At 33.1% G+C, this 22,670-nt stretch overlaps 1 protein-coding gene across 3 annotated transcripts in view; it reads left to right on the top strand.

Annotated features, from left to right (window-relative positions):
- LRP1B (LDL receptor related protein 1B) overlaps nucleotides 1-22,670 on the top strand; it is a 1,805,568-nt gene that overhangs the window by 1,724,058 nt on the left and 58,840 nt on the right. For all 3 annotated transcript variants that reach the window (XM_074335779.2, XM_074335774.2, XM_074335783.2), the window contains exons 82-84: nucleotides 1,325-1,450; nucleotides 6,271-6,435; nucleotides 16,573-16,734. In XM_074335779.2, coding sequence (XP_074191880.2) covers nucleotides 1,325-1,450; nucleotides 6,271-6,435; nucleotides 16,573-16,734 — 453 coding nt within the window. The remainder of the gene's footprint in view (nucleotides 1-1,324; nucleotides 1,451-6,270; nucleotides 6,436-16,572; nucleotides 16,735-22,670) is intronic.

Raw genomic sequence — 22,670 nt, 5'->3', positions numbered from 1 at the left:
TCCAAATTAATGTTAGAAACATATGAAAACAACAGATAGCCCCCTACAAGGTTCCTGTAATGCTATCCAAAGTTTTGCCACTCTTTACCAATCATCTGACATATATGGTTCCAAGGTTAATATCAGGACACTCCCTCTCATCCTCTAGTTCAATTTGATTCATATTAATAGTCAAATATTGCCACTCTCTTAAAAAATAAATAAATAAAACTCTGCCCAGAATGTAACAGTTGTTTGAGTAGTTGTTCTAACAGAATGAAAGCCATTTTTATAGTCATCATTTTACTACCTACTCGCCATTTCTGTTTTATTCTAATGACAGATTCTCTAAGGAGAGCCACAGAGCAGCTGTGACTGCAACGGACGCTGATTGGATAGAAATTTGGACAAAATACACGTGGCACACATTTATTGATGCACACAATCTTACGTGATGGCAGGGAAGCCATGATAAACATGTTTTTTAGGGGAAAAAATAAAGAAAAAAAGTCCTGTATTTTGTTTATTTGTATTTTCAACAGAAAAATACATTTGGATTTTAAGCCTTCATGAATACAGGCGAGGCTGTTTCTGTCTGTTAAAATAGTTCTAAACAGTCATCTAAAACAAGGATTAGATCCCTGAAGACTTTGGGTGGCTTTACTTTTACACACAGCCCCAAACTACACTTTGGTGTCTCAGACCAACTCCTTTGTCAGAAAACAATTAGTCACTGTATATATATATATATATATATATATATATATATATATATATATATATACATATATATATAGTGTATATACAGTATATATATATATACAGTATATAATATATACTGTATGTATAAACTATATATATATACAGTATATATATATATATATATATATATATATATATATATATATATAATGTGTAGCACAGCATAGGAAATAGAGTCAATGGAATTGTAACAGCTATAGACAATGTCAAAGGGGTAGTAGATTGGGGAGGGTAGTTAAACATATTGTGAGGGGTGTAAATGTCTAACTATTATATTGTCTTGTACACCCGAAACTAATAAAAAAAAAATTAGTCACAAGGAAGAATGACAGTGTGTGTTTGACTAATTTATTCTCCCTATTGGAAGTATAAATTAGGGTAAATTTCCGAGTAATGATGGCTCTTGGGTAGTAATTTCTCTGCACCTAAAATGAAGAATGGTAATATTGAAATGAGATATTCCAAGTGATTTCAGCGTTGCTAATTCATCATTTCACTTTATTGAATTGAATTTTAGGTTTTTGAAAGCTATTGTATTTGCAGTTATGCATTTCTTTATTTTCTTTTGTTTTGTTTTAACCAGTACCCAATCCATGCTTGGACATAGCATGTGAATTCCTCTGTTTGCTGAATCCTTCTGGGGCCACTTGTGTGTGCCCAGAAGGAAAATATTTGATTAATGGCACCTGCAATGATGACAGCCTGTTAGGTAGGTAAACTTCATTATTCTGTAAATAATGGATTCATCTGTATGATAAATTTTCACAACTTGACACTGAGCAGAATTAGCTAATCAGTCATCAATTTAGTTGCCTTAATATCGTTGCTTCTTACATGCCTGCATAAACTATTCTCTCTGATGATGACTATTAATTCATTCTATATTTATTCTCAAAGCTGCATTGAGCACTTACAGTGTATTTAAGAGTAGATTAAGAACTTTAAAGTCACACACCAAATCAAAAAATACTTATATAGCTTTTGTATCACTGAATATAATGATATTTTTGAATATGCCATTCTTTTAGTTTAAACCCAACCCCAAAATCAATTTACTCATTCAACAAGTTTATATTGAACAACTCCTATGTGCCAATACTAATTTAGAAACTGAGGGTTAATTTACAAGCTGTCTTGTTTCCTCTGTGTAAAATTGGATTAACAATAAATACTAGCACTACTACTAATGATAAATATTTTAAGGGCTTATGAGCAAAGCATAACACTAATTTATAAAGCAAGGACTAATTTAGCAACAAAATCAACAAGATTTCTTCACTCATAGAGTTTATTTTAGAAGCTAGATGTTGGAACATTTAAAAAATTGAAACTGCAAAAAATAAAAACAGAAATAGTATGATGGGAAAGAGAAATAAGAGATGCCTCTTGTATATCCAAGTAAACTGACAATAAGCTCCCTCATATTTAAAATATTAGTTATAACAGAGAATAAAATAGCTATTAAGAAAAAAGAAAATCAACGCTAAATTTTATGTCGCAGAAAAAAACACATGCTCCAAAATCCCTTGAGGATCAAAGCAAACATTGTCCAATGAGATACACACTTAGGATCTTTACATAGCAGGGTTTCTCACCCACTGTATTTTGCTGTTAGAATGAATGCCTAACATGAACACTATTTTTGCCCTCAGTCAGCATCTTCAGCCACATATCATCTCTTATGTTCTCTGCTGGGGGTATATGCCAACTGAAGACTTTGGATTTTTCCAAGTCTAAAATCGAAGTGTCTAAAACTATAGTAAATCTTTTAAGATAGCTAGATTCCTTTAGCACTGGATATGCAGAACAGAAGAGTTTTCAAAGATGAAATGATGAATGACATAAACATCAATAAGATATTTACGCGGATAGTGATACGAGCCACAGAAGAGACACAGTTAAAACTATTATGAGGATTCAGATGGTTATCCAATTAGAGAATTGATTATAATTTTCTGTAGAAGATGACTTTAGAACAAGACCTACAAAAATACATTGGATTTAGGATAAGTGGGAATGAGGGAGCAGAACATTCCAACAGAAGAAATTTCCTTGAAAAGTCATTAAACCATGGCATGCAAAGATAATAATGAGTCATTCATTTCAGTTAGTGTGTAGGAAGTATGAAGTGCTGTTGTGGGTAGCAAAGTTGGGAAGGTCTTAACACAAAGTTAAATGTGAATCATGATTGGTATTTTGAATGAGCACGTTAGGGACAGTTATTGAAAAGGATGCTGTCACTGGCACTATGATGTATGCTTTTTCTTTACTGATTATCTTCTCAACCAGAGTAGCTGCAATCTCAATTGTGATGATAGATTAAGATAATGAAATGAACATTTTTAAACTTTATCGGGTACATTTTTCACTCACTGCTCTGACATGGTCATGTAGCTAAACTATGTATGGCCACTTAACCTCTCAGAAACAGATTCTTAAAAATGTTAGCAAATCTTTTCTTGTAGAAGGTGTGCAACACTTCCACCAGTTCCACGCATACCCATAACCAGTGCTCTCACAGGTACCTCCTGTGTGTCATGTCTACTTATCCCGTTGTTTGGATGGGAGAGACCTCTGGGAGAGTGATTAGGATTCTGCACATAAGTACACTACTGATGCTACCAATGTGATTTTTACATTGGCTCAGATGTTATTATAGTTTTATTATTATTATCATTATTATTATAATCAAGTTGCAAGTAATTCTTATTGTTTTCCTTTATAACTAGACATCACTGTCTCTTCTCATAACCCTCTTTTTTTTTCCTCTTTGATCACTAAAAATTGTTTATCCAATAAGCCAAATTTAGCAAATACACAGGCAGAACAGGGCCTGGGGTAAGGCTTAGGGGGTGCTCTAGATTAGGCCAAGATCTATCACAAAACAAACTTGTTTGTCCCTGACCTCCCTCAGTCTATGTTTCTACTGTAAAATTTGATTACCAATGAACACTACTAGTAGTGATAACAATAGATATGTTGAAGGCTTATGAGCAAAACATATTGTAAGTTATACACACACACACACACACACACACACACACACACACACACAACACCATGGGTGCCAAAAATGTATACAAGTGGGCACTTTGGTCAACATTGCTCAAGCAGTAGTTCGCCATAATCAGAAGTGTCTGGACACTGATGGTAACCACTTTGAGTACCTCTTGTAATTGCAGAAGTCAAACGTGACTTGTATTCATCTTTTGTTATCAGTATATATTGAGCAAAATCCCAGTGGTACTATGTTGTTATTACCCCTATTTTTACATTGAAGTATGGAGAGTCTCAATTCTATGTCTACCCCTACTTAATAATGATAGTACCCGAAGGTGAACCTAGGCATTCCACATTCTACATACAATATCTCCCACAACACCTATCTCCAGAGTCATTGGAAATATGAGAAATAACATACATTAAGTGCCTAGCACAATGCCTTGCAAAAAGCAGACACAAAGCACTCAAAAACAAATCTGTCATGAAGTAGGAAAGAAAATTAAACAAAGCTGTATAGTTTTCTGTTTGAAATGAGGAAGCATGTTTGTCTAAATACAGATTTATCCAAGATGTACAACTATTGTAGAGACTTCAATTTTACCATTTCAACCCTGCTTGAAAGGCATGATTATAGAAACCTTCTTAAAGTTAATTTTGTAATTTAAAAGAAAATGTTATATTTCAAATAATCAATGTTAAAAAAAAAATTTCACGTTGGCCTCTGTGCATATGAGCATTGGTAATAACAGCATGGACTACCTCAGTTAGGAATATAAATGGATGTTAGAATTATTGATTGGTGTAGGTAATTTTTTCCTTACATTAACATTTGATATAGCCAAGTTTTTCAGCTCTTTATAATTACATGCCTTTCTCTAGCTGCTATTGTTAAATAGTCAGGTGAGCACACTGAAGATTTTTAATCTTTATGTAAGAAATTTGAAATTCTAATGTTACTTATTCTTGGGGAAATATTCACCTGCTCTTTACTGTAGTTGATTATAATTGCTGTAACTTGGCTTCTGGGGGTGATTTAGTTATTGACAAAAGCAGCCTTCTTTTTCATTATAAATCTATTACAGTTAGGTTCTGAAAAATATGTGACTCCACGTCCATTTCATCAGGCAGTGTTATATTTTTAAACTCCCGGTGCCTAATGAGGCACATTATAGAAATGTGCACGTGTTAACATGTAGAGATTTTGAACATATATGCAGTTTACATCGAATGTCTACAGGTGAAAATACACCCCCCCCCCATAATAATCCTGTGATCATAATGACTTAAATATTTATCTTCACTGTTCACATTCACAACCCCAATTAGGATATTTCATGCTGAATGTGTTATAAATGTTTTGGTGAATTATAAATTAAGTAAGCATATGTCCACTCTAGATCTTTCTTGAGAATCTGACCTTTATATCTGACTCTTTGCTGGAGATCCGCACTTACATTTACATAGGTGCAAATTTAGTGTCCAAAGCTAAATCATGCCTTCCGTTCCTATTGCCCTTTTGTCAAAAAATGAAGAATTATCCTTTTTTTCTTGCCCTTTTTATATAGCACCAATGTAATTTTTACCTTCCAGTTACCTTAAGAATATATCCACATATATCCATTCCACACTACTCTATTTTAGGCCATCATCTTATCTAGTCTGGGTAATTTAAACAGAGTCCTAGTAGTCTCCCTGCTTTCAATTTATAGTATATGCACACACACACACACACACACACACACACACACACATATATACACACACATATATATACATATACATATATATAACAATATAACACAATATAATATATATATATATAAAATATATAAATATACCATGTTTCCCCGAAAATAAGCCCCAGTTAAGATTGTCAGCCAGACGGACACATTTAATATCGCATGGCAGTGTTCCAGAAGATGGCATGACTGTATTTGAATAAATATACATTGCTGTACATGAAAAGTAAGAAATCCCCAGAAAATATTACCTAATGCATCTTTTGGAACAAAAATCAATATAAGACCTGGTCTTATTTTTGGGGAAATATGGTCTAAGACCCGTTCTTATTGTCAGGGAAATACGGTAATATATACATATGTATATATCTTATATATTTCAGTTTGGTTTAATATCAAATACTCATAAAAATAAGTCATGATTGCTCATATAATAAAAAATACATATTAATTGGAAAATATTTTATTTTTGGAAAGTTTCAGTTGGTTTAATTGTTTCCTGTTTTAACAACTATAAGAAATCACTAATAATGTTGTAAGCCTGAAGAATAAAAGTTAATTCAACATCTGTATTCACCATTCAACAATAGTTGAAATTTATTTATCTATTTTCAAATAATTGCGTTCTTCTTTTCTATTGAGTATTTATTTTTGGAATTTTATTTAAAAAAGTAAATCCTAGTATTTATTTTTTATTTAAATTATTGTAATTCTATGTATTTAAATTATTTTAATTCTACCATGCACTAAATGGCATGCTTATTCATACATTTCTTTTTATAACCAGATGATTCATGCAAATTGACTTGTGAAAATGGAGGAAGGTGCATTTTAAATGAGAAGCGTGATTTGAGGTGTCACTGTTGGCCTAGTTATTCTGGAGAAAGATGTGAAGTCAACCATTGTAGCAACTACTGTCAAAATGGAGGAACTTGCATGCCATCAGCATTGGGTAAATATTTGAGTATCGTATGTTCAAATCATTTGTAATTTTCCTTATATGTGAAAATATATAAAGAATATAATGTTGCAAATACAATTCCCAGTATCTTAATAAAGAATACATTAACACAAATTAAATTTAACAATTAATTTAACATGATAAATGGCATTTGTTCTAAATTTACTATATCAATGTTTAAGTCACAAAATTTAGCAATAGTAATGATCATGATCGTGTGTTGAATGTGCACCATGTGACACAGCTCAGTGCTTGTAGATACTCTGACTCTGCCTTAGAATGATTGAATGAAGCCAGTTTTACAAGCCTTATATGTTTGACTCAAAAAGTTATTTATTTATTTTTTATTTGAACAGTTTGCCTAATGCTCAAAATAATTTGTTATTGAGAATGAGGTTAATTTTAAGTGGAAATATTTTATATTAGTACATCTGATAGCATTGTAATTCCCATCTAAAATCATAACTACTCCATTGTCATGTACATATCATATAATATGCTTTGAAAATAATGAAGTTACTATGTTTCCCCAAAAATAAGACCTAGCAGCTCTAATGCATCTTTTGGAGCTAAAATTAAAAGACCCGGTCTTATCTTAATATAAAACTATATATGTGTGTGTATATATATATATAAATATACATACATATATGTATATTTATATATATATTTATATATATATACACACATATGTACATATATATGCATATATACATACATACATATATATGTATACATATAATACAATATAATATAACACAATATGTATAAGACAATATAAGACTATATGTGTGTATATATATATATATATATATACATATATCTATATCTATATCTATAGATAGATATAGATATATATCTATAGATATAGATATAGATTATAATATAATACTGGGTCTTATATTATTTTTTGCTCCAAAAGACGCATTAAAGGTGATGGTCCTGTTAGGTCTTATTTTGAGGGAAACACGGTACTACATGTTAGGATATCCTTGAGATTCTTATTAATTTATGCAACAGCTATGTTTGCAAAAAAATGTTTTCTACAGCATGTAACTGAATCTTGAAACGTATTTCCAACTGACTTCTATTAAATTTAAATATGTCCCTATGGGAAAAAAATTAACCCCAATGCATAATAAAAATATAATTTGCTGATTCCACTATTTGGTGCAAAGGACATTATGCAACTATTAGAGTGCAATCTATGCACATTTAATTCTACTACATAAATGCAAATTTAGTTAGTGAAATGGAAAATCAATCCATATCATCTTTACATCCTCAACATGATTAATTTCTGTCTTACTGGGAGTTCTCACTGCTTCTATTGCTTATGCTATTCTTTGAAGTATTTAGCATAATGCTAACTGAAAGAGTCACATTAAGAAGAGTTTTCAGTGAAGCTCAGAGGAACCAAGCTGTTTCTGATTTGCATTCTAATAGTAAAAGCATTACTATTTCTTTAAGTTTGATAGTTTTATGTCTATAAATATTTTGATATGTGATTAATTGATAATTAAGGTATTCTAACTACTTAATTGAATTCTGCAAAAAAAAAACTATGTAGCCAATTGATTGAAATAATAAAGGCATTAGGAATCTTACTACATATTTTCATCCTGCCTCAGGGAAGCTGGGCCATACAGTAGAGTATGTTTTATTGCTGTGGGAGAAATGCGACTTTCATTGAATGCGCAAATGAGAATCCAATGAATGGGCTCTAAAAGGATATGACCTGTAATATTATTTTAGTAACACAGATACCTTTTATTTTAGGAAAGCTTTTTTTATACAAATGAGTTTTTAGGGACTGTATTCTTTAATTGTTAACTTAATTTTCTCATTATAATAATAAAAATCATTGAATTATAACCAGATGACTTTCTTATATTTATCTTTGGAAATAATTAAGCTGACTAAACAGATTGTTACCCCAAACAATGGCTACATATTCAAATTGCAACTGATCAAATCCCTATGAAACACTGACTTTGCTTTCTTATTAATGGATCCTGCCCTATATATAGATACAGCACAATTTGTAATGTTTTATTCAAATCATTTGTCCAGATCTTGCTGAATTCTTAAAATCTATAATATATCAACTTTATCTATGCATTAAGATTATTAGATATTGATTTAGATAGAGAATATGTTCAGAACAAATTATATTTCAAAGTAGTAATATAAATAAGTCCTCATGAATGCAACCTGCGTTATATTCAGGAAGTTTATTGTCTTAAAGCATTTAATAATTAGTAATAATATAATATCCAGTTAAGTTATTTACAAAGCAGTTTTCACTGTCAAAAATATGGTTTTATAAAACATTGTCTGGTATTACACACTGTAGAACCTCATTATCTCCAGATAAATTTTAATTTGTTAAACAAATCCTGTTGAGAAATTCATGGATTTATTCATTGTTATTTTACTTACAGTTAAGCCTTTTGACAAATTTGTATGCGGACACTATATAACTGAGTTTTGAGGCAGACTTAATTAAAATTTATGTTTTTGACAGTTGTGTAGAACTATAATAATTGAACAAAAGAAATGTCACCAGTTAATTAAAAACACACATATGAGAGGCATAATTAAAACTTTGCATGTAGAAATGAGTTTTTTGTCATTCCTTAAGATTTTAATAAAGAAAGCTAAAAATACAATATGTATATGAGAGCTATTCATAGAGGAAAGTAGTACAAAATGAAATAGTTTGACATTGATTATATCAACAAAGGCCCGTGTAGTTCATTTCTATGACCTACTCATAGAAGGAAAGATATAAGATAAAGAGTGGGCAAAATGTTGGAGATGAGAGTAAAGCATTGCATTATTCAGTCATTCTATTATAGAAATAGAGATTAATTTGTGATTTTTCTTTCATTATGGATATAATTTAGGATACTTATATAGTTAACTATATTTACAATGAATTTTCACTTTTATGAATATTTATTCTGTTTTTTACATCTTCTAAAATCAACTCGGTGCACCCTTTTTTAATTAAATTTATCGGGGTGACACTGGTTAGTAAAATTATATAGGTTTCACGTGTACCGTACTATAATATATCATATATGTATTTCATTGTGGGTTTAACACTCAAAGTCAATTCTCCTTCCATCACCATATAGCTGACCCCCTTTATCCTATTTACCACCCACCCTTAGACCTTACCCTCAGGTAACCACTAAACTGTTGTCTGTGTGTATGAGTTTTTGTTTGTTTGTCTTGTTCGTTTGTTGCTTTCAGTTTTATATGCCACATATGAGTGAAATTGTATGGTCTTCAACTTTCTCATCTGACTTATTCCCCATAGTATAATAATGTCAAGATCCATCCATGGTGTCACAAATGCAGTATTTCATTTTTTTTTGGTACGGCATAGTAGTATTCCATTGTGTATATATACCACTTCTTCTTTATCCAATCATCTATCTAAGGACACTTTGGTTTCCATGTCTTCGCCACCGTAAATAATGCTGCAGTGAACATCGGAGTACTCCCAGAAAGACATACAAATGGCCACCAGATACATGAAAAAATGTTCAACTTCACTAACTATGAAGGAAATGCAAGTAAAAACCACAATGAGATATTACCTCACACTGGTTATAATGGCTATCGTCAACGAGACAAATAGTAACAAGTGTCAAAGAGGCTGTGGAGAAAAAGGAAGCCTCATACACTGTTGGTGGGAATGCAGATTAGTACAGCCACTATGGAAGGCAGTGTGGAGGTTCCTCAAAAAATTAAGAGTAGAATTATCATATGACCCAGCAATCCCTCTCCGAGGCAGCTACCCAAAAATCTGTAGAAGTTTTGTTTCCCGAAAGGGAGCAGGAAGAAAAGGTCCCTATTAATGGAAAAAAAAATATTCAAAATCTTCTCACTGCAATGGGAAGGGCCCTTAGAGCCCTTAGAGCCTACATGAGGAGATGGAGAAAAATTTCCTTCTCATTCATTCAAGATCTTCCTGTCCAGTCCATTGCCCCAAATAAAGTTTCAATGCTCTATAATTAAATAATAGCATTTTTAGAAATACTCAAGGATTACATAATAATAAAAAGCAAAATATTTAGATGTAAAAATGTTCAATGTGGTGTTATTTATAATATACGTTGGAGGTAAAAATTTGAATCCAAATAGTTAATATAGAAAATATAGCATATATAAAAGGTGAATGTTATATGATACAATAACAACTGTAGATCATATAATGACATAGAAAAGTGTTCACATTGTATTTTAAAGTTAAAAAGGACAAGAAATAATACTGGTTATATAATATGAACCCAAATGGAAAATAAGCATGAATAACGTGTCTATATAAGGAAATAGATTCTTCTTTATATTTCTGTATTTTACAAATGTTCTCCAATTAACATGCAATACTGTTATAATCAGAAATTAATAATAATTACTGTTACTAGAAATTAAAATAACAATAATTATTATCAGGATCAGGATCATATACATATATAAATATATATGTTATGTATGTATATATATATCATGAGATATATATATATATATATATATATATATATATATATATATATACATACATACACACACACACATATATATATCTTCTTACTAAGTGTGCCAGGCACTGTTTTTGGTCTTTGAATCTTCACAACAAACACATGAGAGAATGAAAGTAAGATTCTCTGTAATTCTGGAGCTGGCTTCATGAGTAACAGTTACTGGTTCGTTTGGACCATTTGTTAGTGTAATACTAAACTATTTAGTCTTATGGCTCTCTAGGCTAATGTCAAAAGGCTTGAGTTGGCCTACTTGTATACACAGAAAAGACAAAAATGTTAGAGTCTCATTTCCACATTGCTAGCTGAAAATGAACTTTGCAGAAGTATAAATAGATTGTGACCTATAATTTGAAACATGTCAAAATATATTAAGTAGTACCTGGGAGGGAGTTGATAAAGCCCACAATTCTTCCTTTTCTTTGTCAGGCTTTGCTGAATAGTTCTCTGTAATCCTGATGATACTTATGACAACGCGACAGCTATAGCCAGCTTGCTAAAATTATGTATAAATGGGCACTTACTTTCCGTCAAGGACAACATTATATTAAGTTAAAAAGTGGAATGTCAAATCTCTTTATCAAAAAGGCTAGCAATTTTTTTTAAGTATTCAAAACTTTTCTTACTTGAATCTAAGTCAGAATTGAAGACAGATTTTACAAAGGAGAGTAGTGTTGGGGGTAAGAGGTCAGGATATAGGCTTTCTGATTGCAATCTAACAACTAAATACATGATGCTGTGGTGATTTGTCTCTTAGCTTTTTTATTTGTATAAAGGAACAAGAATCTGGCTTTTGTCCAAATAGTAACGATGTTGTGAGTAAAGAGTATATAACTTTTACATAGTAAAGAGTAATATAACTCTTGCATAGTGTTTTCATAGCAGAACATTAAATGTAAACATTTTTATCCTCACCCCCCCTTCCATCTAGCAATTCTGTTTTTCCTCTATGTCTCTGAGACTGTTTCTGATTAGTTCATTCATTTATTATTTTCTTTAGATTCCACATATAAGTGAGATCACATGGTATTTGTCTTTCTCTGTCTGATTTATTTCACTTAACATGCGATCTGAAACTAATAAAAAAAAGTTAAAAAAAGCAAAACAAAACAAACACGTTTGTAAATATGTCATGCAGTTTAAATGCCAATAAAGGCTATTATTTGGACTTAATGTGTTTATCAGACTATTCGAACTGAACAATGACTATATGCACAGAAGACTGGTTAGATATAAAACATTATATCAAGGACAAAAATTTATGAGCACCAGATTGACTCGGCCAGTACCAAGTTAAATGGGTAAGCAGCATGGTTCACATAGACAAGTGAGCATGAATTCAAATAAATTGCTTAAAAAGAGAACCAACTAATGATGTTCACTAGCAGGTATCTACATCTCAGAAATAATAAGCATAGTCACTGTCTCGTTGGAAGTTCACATGTAATTACTTTTGCCAGCACTCCTTCATAACAATCAACCACACATTTTCAAGCATTGAATTTATATAGAAAAGAGTAATAATTAATTTGTCCAATATTGAGCAGAGACGTTATTTTACCAACTTAAAGTCATGCAATATTTATTAGCTCATACTGGTGAGTAGCATTTATATAATCAGTTTAAATAAAACTTTATTAAATAAATCTAGCTTTTAAAAGACAGATACCAGTATTATATGAAGTTATTAAAAATGCCAACAAATATACTTTGATAGTACTCAAAATATATGCTTTTGAAAAAACATTGATCAATATTAATTGGTAGTATTTTCAAGTGTAGATGTTAAACATGTAAAATTACAGAGAAAATTTGAGAATGATGATTGAGAAGAGATCTGTGGATTTTAGGATTAAGAGATTAGACATAAGCTTTGTAGCAGTGCATAAATACACAATAAAGACAACACTAAACGTTAACTTCTTCATTCCTAAACCTTTGTTACCACCAGGGAATCAGAATTGATTTACATGAGCAATACATACATATCAAAGGATCTGATCTCTCCATTGAGAAAAGAGAAGTCACCAATTAATACACATTGTTTTGTGTATTTAAAAAAATAAAAACTGTAAACCTAGGAAGGATTAGAATGTGACTTTATGACCAAGGATTTTATTTTGTCATATATTGGTAGAATTGGAAGCAGTGAGTATCGATTTCTTTTGGAAAAGTTCAAGGATGTACCAAAATTTGAAGCTATATAAGTATATGCACTTGGCAAATATTAGGTTTGCTTTTATGTTTATGTTTGTGTTGTGTTGTTTTTGTTTTTTTTGTTTTGTTTCTGTGTGTGTCTGTGTGTGTGTGTGTTCTTTCTTTTAAGGGGTAGGATTAAGCATGTTTAGCAGGTAAAGAAGAGAGAAGGACCCATACTTCAAAAGTTTGAAATGTTGGAGTCTAAGAGCAAGCAAAGTTGATGGAGAATTCTTTATTATCCCATCACTGACATGCAAACAAATTTACATTTAATTTGATCTTAAATAATTAATGGATATAAAATGTGTAATTTAAGAAAATTCTCAGAATAATTTTCCTAGAGTGTCACAGTGTCTTTGTAGATACAGTCACAGAGTCATACCTGTATTTGGTATATCTCACTCAATAGGAATAATAAGAAAAAGAACGAAAATGTAACTGAGTGTTTTCTATGTGCTTGGCACAATTAGAAATACTTTCCATGTGTTATCTCAAGTATTCTATGTAATTCTACACAACTCATGAGGTATGGTACCGTCATTGCCCTCAGTTTAAACATGAGGAAGTAAGCAGAGAGGTATTATGTGCCCACAACCAGTAACTGGCACAGTCTGTAAATCCAGGCAGTCAGACAACCTACAGTCTTCAGGTCTCAGCTAAGAATGCTATATAGAAACTAGACTGATTAGAGCCAACAAACTGTTCCCCTCCCGCTCCTTCCTCAGGTCAACGCTCTTCCTGACTGTGCTCCCCTTGTCGGCTGTCTAAACTCCAGCTCCCTGGATACATCACTGCTATATCTTAGTCATTGTAAAAGTGCTCTTTCCTTTTCAAGTGTCAAAATCAAATTCAGCTACCTAAAAAACCTTTATAAATGAATCCAATGCAACATGTTAGGGTGCACCCAGAGAGAGTAAGGAAAATATTAGACGAAGCCCATTATAAAATTCTGCAACAGATGTTTCATTCCCCATCAGCAAACAAAAGATCTGCTGTACCTTCACACAATTTCAAGTTAGATAATATTCCCCTGACTATGAAGAGATTTCTCCTTGTCAAAAATAAATCTTCTCTTCAAAGGAAGAGACATAGGAGCTTTTTAAAAATAATTCAGCCAGAATCTAAATGATGGAAGACATATGCCAGCTGGGGGACAACCTGGTCACTCTGCCCTAGTTTCAAAACAGCTGTGGATGAGATGAAAGCATAGTGCTGTTTCTCTGAGTGACTAGAACAGAGGAATTCTCAAGTGCCTTAGCAAGTTGCATTTGTTTTGTTTTTTTGTGGTTTTTTTTTCCAAACGTCTATCGTTTTACTTTTTTTCACTCCTAAGTTTAAAAAGAGGGAAAAAAAAAAAAAAAAAAAAAAAAAAAAAAAAAAAAAACAACAACAACAACAAAACACCTAGAAAGTAATGTAGGAAAGCATAAATCTACTATGTTTAAGTCCTAGCTCCGTATGGCCCTTTTTCTGCTTGTTCTAATGCAATTTGATTTCTCCTGTATTTTCTGAGTATTTTATTTTCATCTTATATTCATCTGTGTTCCTGTATATATGTTCTGTTTCTCTGTAAGTCATTCAGTGGTTCTTATGGCTGAAGAGGAATGATTTTTGTGTAGGGTTTTTGTTTTCCTATAACTGTTCCAATAACTGTCTAACCTCTTTATCTTCCACCACCATTTATTCTATAGTTTGAGTCTTTATTTTTCACCCATCATGGTTCCAGTGAAGACATGCTGTCGGGATATAATCAACAACTAGAAAATTCACTACCATTATAAGAAAAATCTTTATCTAAAAGTTTTAAAGCCACATTCTGACAATGGAAAATATGAGGTTAATCAGTTTTTGATGTATATAAAATTTACCTTTTTTTCTCAACCTATTGACAGCCATTTATCTGCCACCAAAGTAATAGCATTTAGAAATCAGTTTTAAAGCATAAAACTGTATATAACTACTCAATATAAAAGTGTATATAACTTTCTTCCTCGAGAAGCAATAGCTCTAGCATTTTTAAGTGTGTGGAGCCCTGTCAAAGTAAAATAAATATATAAATTGTGAAACTTCATTTACTCATTCTCTTGGAAATGCAGATAAATTTTATTTGGAGACATTTTATTCGCTTAAGAATGCTTTTCAAAAAAAAATGTAGAGTTGTCCTCGACGTAGAATGTAGACTCTACTGCAATAGAGACAGCATATCATTTTCACACTTCAAGTCTTGTCTTACACTCATGCATTTTTCTGACCATTCTAGGTATGCTTCATGTCTACAAAGGTGAGGGAGGAGATGGTTGGATATGCTCCGATGCCACCAACTGAAGGACATTTTCTGAATTCTAGTTAATTGAGATATATAACTCAATTTCTTTTTTGTATTCTATTTCATGTTATTTCTTTACATTTGTACAACCTCTCAACCTCATTCTCTCCCCATTACAAATGGCAGTCATTCATTTTTGTTGTGTTCTTCTTCACCTCTCCTACAGAGCTTGTTCTCTACTCAATTTTCTACTCGGTCCTTGACACTTCAGGCAGTTAGAGAGACTCATTCCTGATACAACAGTTAACTGTTATGTTCAAAACACCTTAAAGGGTTGTTCATCTTCCATTGTGATATTAGTTCCCACAGAGCAAATAATGAAAAATATCTAAAGATGACCCATCGACTTGCTATTGTGTGCTGTTAGCATTAGACTTCTAAATCATCTTACTAGACTACAAGTGACAGTCCTTGACCATGAATAAAAATGCCAAAATGAAATAAAATAGGACTTAGTAAGTACTTATATGCTAAATCCAGTATGTGTATTTAAATCTAATAAAATAATTAATGTTCCTAAATCTTGTTTTAGATGACATGCCCACTTTAAACTTATTAAAATACGTATTTATAGTAAGTTTAAGTTCATGTTTTATGTAGATTCGGCAGTGGTTGATACATGATGATTAAACACTGGGAAATATGATTTTCCCTATTTTATATTCTAATGGTCAATACAACCTGCATTACCACACGAGGAGAGCAAAAATAATTGATAAGGCAAAATGGACATGAAAATAGAAGTATGGAGAATAATGCAAGCCCTGTAAAGCATAAAATACTTGTGTGCATGTATAATTATTCATAAAATGAACTCTGCTTACTTTACCCGACGTGAACCTGAGTTACCATCTAATTGAGTCTTCATTGCAACATTGGGAAACTGAGACCCAAAGAGGTCATGTTGCTGCCTAAAGTCACAGATTAAGCAGTGGACAAATTTTGACCAAAACCCTGACTCCCTGATTCTTATCTAGTAAAGATTCCATGCAAATTAAACCATTTTAGTTAAATAATATTATTTTTATTACTTTTTTTTTCTTATAGGGAGACCCACCTGCAGCTGTGCACTGGGATTCACTGGACCTAACTGTGGTAAGACAGTCTGTGAGAATTTTTGTCAAAATGGAGGGACATGCAGTGTGACTGCTGGGAACCAGCCTTACTGCTACTGCCAGCCCGAACACACTGGAGACAGATGTCAGTACTGTAAGTGAAAGCAGCACCCAACAGTCCGTCTGGCAGCTTTGATGTTTACCTTATGAAATTGTCTTATTACCTCTATCTGCATGCCCTAAATTATTTCAATTTCATCTGTCCCTTGTTCCTCAGTTTCACTTCCTATGTCACTCCCAACTCCTATAATTCTTTACATTGTTCCTAATCCTTCTTTTATTTTAAAGATTCTGTTTCTTTCTTCTCAAACTTAGATTCCACAATCTATCATTATACTCATTCTCTTGTATACACCCTCGACTCCCTTGCTCCCTCCTCCCTTCCATTTTTCTTACCTAGAAAACCGTCACCATGGCTAAATCTAATCCTCCATCTCTCCTGAACTGGTATCCCATTGCTAAATGCAACTGAAGCAAAACATTATTATTTAGACTGGTCTCACTTCAGGTTTTATCACTAATCTCAAATGGGCACTTACTATGTCGTCTACTGTATTTCACTAATCCATTGACTCTCCTAGATGTCTATGCTCTTCTTGCTCCTCAAACCTCCAGAACCTGCTCCCCAAATTTATTCTCAGCTGAAGAACTTGTTTCTTATCTTATTCATAAAAATAGACACCTTCTAAAGAGAACTGCCACAAGCTCCTGGTCCACACCCCTGAAACTGCTTTATTCTAGACTTATAGACTCTGTCTTCCTTCTTTAAAGTAGGAACTCCATGCTACGTCTCATGCTACACTATTCACTCATACATCCGTTACCTCTTCGCTACTCAAGTACACATCTCAGAACTGTCCCCTCTTTCTCCTGCTTTATCAATATGTTCCTCTTTACTTAGTACTTTCTTAGAAAACCTTACCTTGTGCCCACATCCCTTGCTAGCTACAACTTTAGTTCACTGCTCAATTTTTAACAGTAGTACTACTCTAGAAAGTTGATATACTATCCAATTCCTCTCTTTCTGTTATTCTTCTGACCCCCACCTATGTCAGGATTTTATCTTTACCCTTCTGTGGAAACATTTTTCATCAAAGTCAAGTTAATTAATTAATTTTAATGGCATCTATGTTTTTATATCCAATGGTCAATTCTCAATTCTTAGTTTACCTCTACAGTCAGCAGTTAATCACTCTATACTTAAAACACCTCTACACTTGTCTTTAATCTTTACTTTCATTCCCAATTTACTAGGTGCTTCTTCTCAGGGTCTTTTCCTAATTCCTCCTTATTTCCCTGACCTTTAAAATATTGGAGTGACTTGTGACTCTGTCCTTGTATCTCTTTTCTTCTCTAAAACACTCCTTGAACCTATGAGTTCTGTATAACTCTGCACATGAGAATGGCTTCAACAGCTTGTATAAAATACAGTGTCCCAAACATCACCTCTGATGACTTTCATTTTCTTAGCATGTAATGAGGCATCTATGTTATTTAAAGTTTTCCAGATGTTTTACATGTGTGACCAAGAATGAGTCCCATTGTCTGGACGATTTCAACTAATTGTGTGGCTTTTAATGCCATCTAAATATGAATAGTTCCAAATTTATATTTCCAGCTGGACCTACCTCCTAAATACCAGATTTTTATCCTTACACATCTAAATGACAGCTTGACTTGGCTCAAAATTAACCTGATTGCCTCACCCTAAAACTGTTCTACCATAGTTTATCTTATATCTGTAAAGCACAACACTTAGTGTTCAGGTCCAAAAATAATGGAGTTGTTCTTGACTTTTTTTGTCTTTTACACCCCACTTCCATTCTCACTTTTACCTTTAAAATACACCCAGAATCTGAACACTTCCCCCACCTGCATTACCACTATCCTCATTGAAGCTACCAGCATCTCTTATGTGGATTACTACTAACTGAATCTATGCTTTCTCTCTGCACCCTCTGTATCTATTCTCAAAAGAGCAGCCACATAAACAGTTGTATGTTTTATCCATAATAAAAAATGTTTTGTTTTGTTTTGTTTATCTTAATCACATTTACTGACATCTTTCTACCTTCAGGAACTCTTGCAATTACTTTTACTTCCTTTTTTCAATAATTCTATTAATCTATTTAATTCAACTAATGAACAAGGTATTGTTTTTTTTATTCTCATTGTATAGAGGAGCCTACTGAGGAGGCATAAAGAGCCTCCTGAAGGTCACACAGTTAGTGACTGGGCGAGCCAGGATTCAAACCCAGGCAATCCAGCTCCAGGACCCACATTCTTAAAAGTTACTTAATATTCTGGTCCCCAGATTGTTTGATATTGTGAAGGACCTCACTGAGGGTGGCTTAGGTCTTGTCATTGTAGAAAGTATATGGAACAGCATATAAGCAAGCTATGTGCACTGAGTTATTTGAGAATGAAGAGTAATGTTAAATATTATGGCTCTGATGTTATAGCAGGTAGCCACTTCTGCTGCAGCAAATAGATGCTTTCAGTTTTAATGTGGCGTTTCCTTTTCTAGGTGTACATTCTCCTCATATTAGACCATTAGACCATTCTCTTGTTGATATATATATATATATATATATATATATATATATATATATGTATATGCCGCTACCCTAAGGCAGTGCCCTTTTACACATTGCATGCTCAACTTGCCTCTTAAATGATATGTATTGCAGGCCATCAGAATTTACTTGGTAAACACAATCTAGTTATATTCATGTAACCCCACTCACGTCCTCATCACTTTCTCATCTCCCTTCTCTCAACATAACATAATATTCCATCACAACTGGCATTTACTAACTCACGTTTTTTTGGGGGTTTTTTGTTTGTTTTTTCCTTTCTCCTCCACCATTCTCACAAATGTGTATGATTTCCAAGCAAATCAGAGTCAATACCAACTACTGTCCTGTAGAATGCAGACCATCATTATTATCCAAACTGTTTTTGCAGCCTCTTCTTTAGTCCAGTAAAAGCACATGATCATGCTTCTTCTTATGTCATCTTCCCTGGCACTGTGACTTTCTCATGCTGTTCTCTTCCTCTGAAATGCACTTTCTTTTCCTCCTCACCTTCATCTCTCCATGCCAAATCCTATCTACCTGTCTGTCCTGCCTAAATACCATTTCTTTTTAGAAGATGTACACATTCACCCTCAGTTTGAATTATTCTCTTTCTCCTCTGAATTTTCAAGTTATTGCTTCTTCACCTCTTTCTGGCTCTATTCTTTTTCACCCAGTAGTGTTATTTGCATACATTCTTCCTACTTGTCTAGTGACCTCTTTGAGACTATATCCAACAGTGGCATTTGTCAAATAAACTGATGGAAAAGTAAGTAATCATAAATAAATGAATGAGAACTGTTTGAAGACAAGTTAATAAAATAACAAGCAATTTAATGTATGAAAGCTACATTTAGTCACAGTACAACTGTATTTTTGTGTGGAGCTATTTTTTCAATTTCCAGTGAGTCCAGCATCATAGAACATCGGTCTTTTTTGTTTTTCTTAAAAAAAAAACACATTTTTTTAAGTGGAACCATTGCCATTCTTAATTGTTTTGAAATAAGTTTTAAAAATACTATGTGGTCATCATTATAGCAATCTGAATTCTTACAAAGAATAAATTTAGCAGCTTATATTTTAATTGGCAACGTAATAGCATCACAGTCTGAGGTAGCTGAATGCATCATAAAAGCTTGCATGGTAATTTTATTATCACTATTAGCAGTCATACCACTGCTCACCTTTTACTGCAAAGCACTTTTTAAAATTAACCAATTAATCCTTAGACAGAGGTTAAATAACTTGCCCAAGGTCCCGAAGTAGTAATATTATTGTCAGAGTCGGACCCCAGGAGTTGTTGATCAAGACGTCGGCAAACGTTCCTGCAGCAGGGCGAGGCTGTTCTTTGGCAGCAAAATAAGACTGTGGACAGTGTCATTAAAATGATAAATCCAGCAGCTGACAAAATAATAATAAATTTAGGATCTATTAGATGTGAGTTGGCAAGGTTCAGTGGACCGGGTGTTCTGTCAAAATTGTATCTTACATATACAAAACCTTTTCTCTATAAATGAAGGAATGACAGAATGGTTCATTACAGTGCCTAATTAAAGGTCCATTAGTGGGAGGTAAAACATCAGTTCTTAGTTGTGCTGAGTAAAAGCATTTCACAACCCTAATGGCAATATAAAATCCTGAGGTCTAAAATGCAAATTAATTTTAACAGCAGCTCCCGCGGAGGAGAGACAGAGATAAATAATGGCAAAAGTAAAATTAAGTATTCTTCAAGTTGTTCAGGAACAAACATAGCTCCACTTCATGCTATTTTGGAGTAAGAATTCCTAGTATATATCAGAATGTATAAATAAATCAGATAAATAAGCATGGCATTTTGCATTTAAATCTGGATGTTAACTGTGAGGTCAACAGTATCTGAGGTTATTTGTAATTAGATAGTAATGACATGGGAGCAAAAGGGCCAATGAGGATGAACTCAATCTGTTTACAAAAGCCAGGTATTCAGATTGAAATGCAATCTGTTTGTCGTCTCATTGATATTTTTAAAGTTCTCTAGTGATCTTCTTATACTTTCAGTTAGAACTCAGTTTATTAGAAGTATACCAGTATGTCTTACTCCCACTAGTTCCAGGAAGTACAGACATTAAACGGTATCTCAAGTTTATAAAATTAGGAGTTTATGGCAGTAATCCAAACATATCATCTTTTGCAACTGGTATTAAAACCATAATCTATCAAGTAACTTATAGAAGTTATGAATTATAGATATGAGCCTACCATATATATTGTTTGAAGTATGATCAAACAATATGGTGAAGGTTTAAGTTAAAAACATTATTACAGTAAAAGCCACATTACTATTAATCCCCTTCAAAATATACCCCTCTCTTCAAACACACTTATTCCATCGCTCTTGCCCCTTTATGAAGCAGTTCTGGAAGTCCTCTTTTGTGAGTGATTTTAGTTGCACTGTTATGGTTGTCTCAATGTCCCGAATCATTTTTTTTTTTTTCTCACATTTTATCACTTTTACTCACACAGCAAGTCATTGTAAATGCATTGGATAATGAAATAAAAATTTCACAAAAATCTCAGAAGGTTAAAGTAATATACATTTCAAGACGAAACTTAATTAGAAAAGTGCAATGTCCTTCTCTCAGATAAATAATTAAAATATTTCAAGATGGAGAGAATGGTTTAATGACAGGTATCATGCAAAATAATGAGGATTTTCTTTTTTTAAAATTTATTGGGGTGACAACTGTTAGTAAAATTACATAGATTTCAGGTGTACAATTCTGTATTACATCATCTATAAATCCCATTGTGTGTTCACCACCCAGAGTCAGTTCTCCTTCCGTCACCGTATATTTCATTCCCCTTACCCTCATCTCCCACCCCCCACCCCCCTTACCCTCTGGTAACCACTAAACTATTGTCTGTGTCTATGAGTTTTTGTTTTGATTTTGGGGAAGAGCCAGAAGTCGCGTGGTGCCAGATCCGGTGAATAAGGTGGATGAGGACACACCCTAACATTTTTATTTGACAGAAGTTGCCAAATACCAGAAACAGTGTTTGACACAGAGTGTAGTCATGATGGAGATGACTTACGCTTTAAAACACAGCTTCTCTCAACTGTAGCTCACACCTGACTGACTGCACCCAGCAAGTTGAAACTGTCACACACTGTTACTAAGGTTTGATGCGCCACTTCCCATATTGAAGATCCCTGCCTTTCCATTGGATGGCATTCAGCAGCAGCATTCACGGTATTGTGTGATCACAACGGAAAGGCTCCGTGTCACACATCGCTTCTGGTACAGCAATTTCTGTCAAATAAAAACATTACAGTGTGTCCTCATCCACCTTATTCACCAGATGTGGCACCATGTGACTCTGGCTCTTCCCCAAAGTTAAAATAACCATGAAAGGTAAACATTTTTAATCAATTCAGTACATCGAGACAGCCACAACAGCACAACTAAAGACACTC

This window comes from Rhinolophus sinicus, chromosome 17, assembly GCF_057876585.1.
Source record: "Rhinolophus sinicus isolate RSI-liver-muscle chromosome 17, RSI-T2T, whole genome shotgun sequence".
Classification (NCBI taxonomy): Eukaryota; Metazoa; Chordata; class Mammalia; order Chiroptera; family Rhinolophidae; genus Rhinolophus; species Rhinolophus sinicus.
Note: the sequence above shows the minus strand (reverse complement) of the source record. Positions and strands in the feature narration are given on the sequence as shown.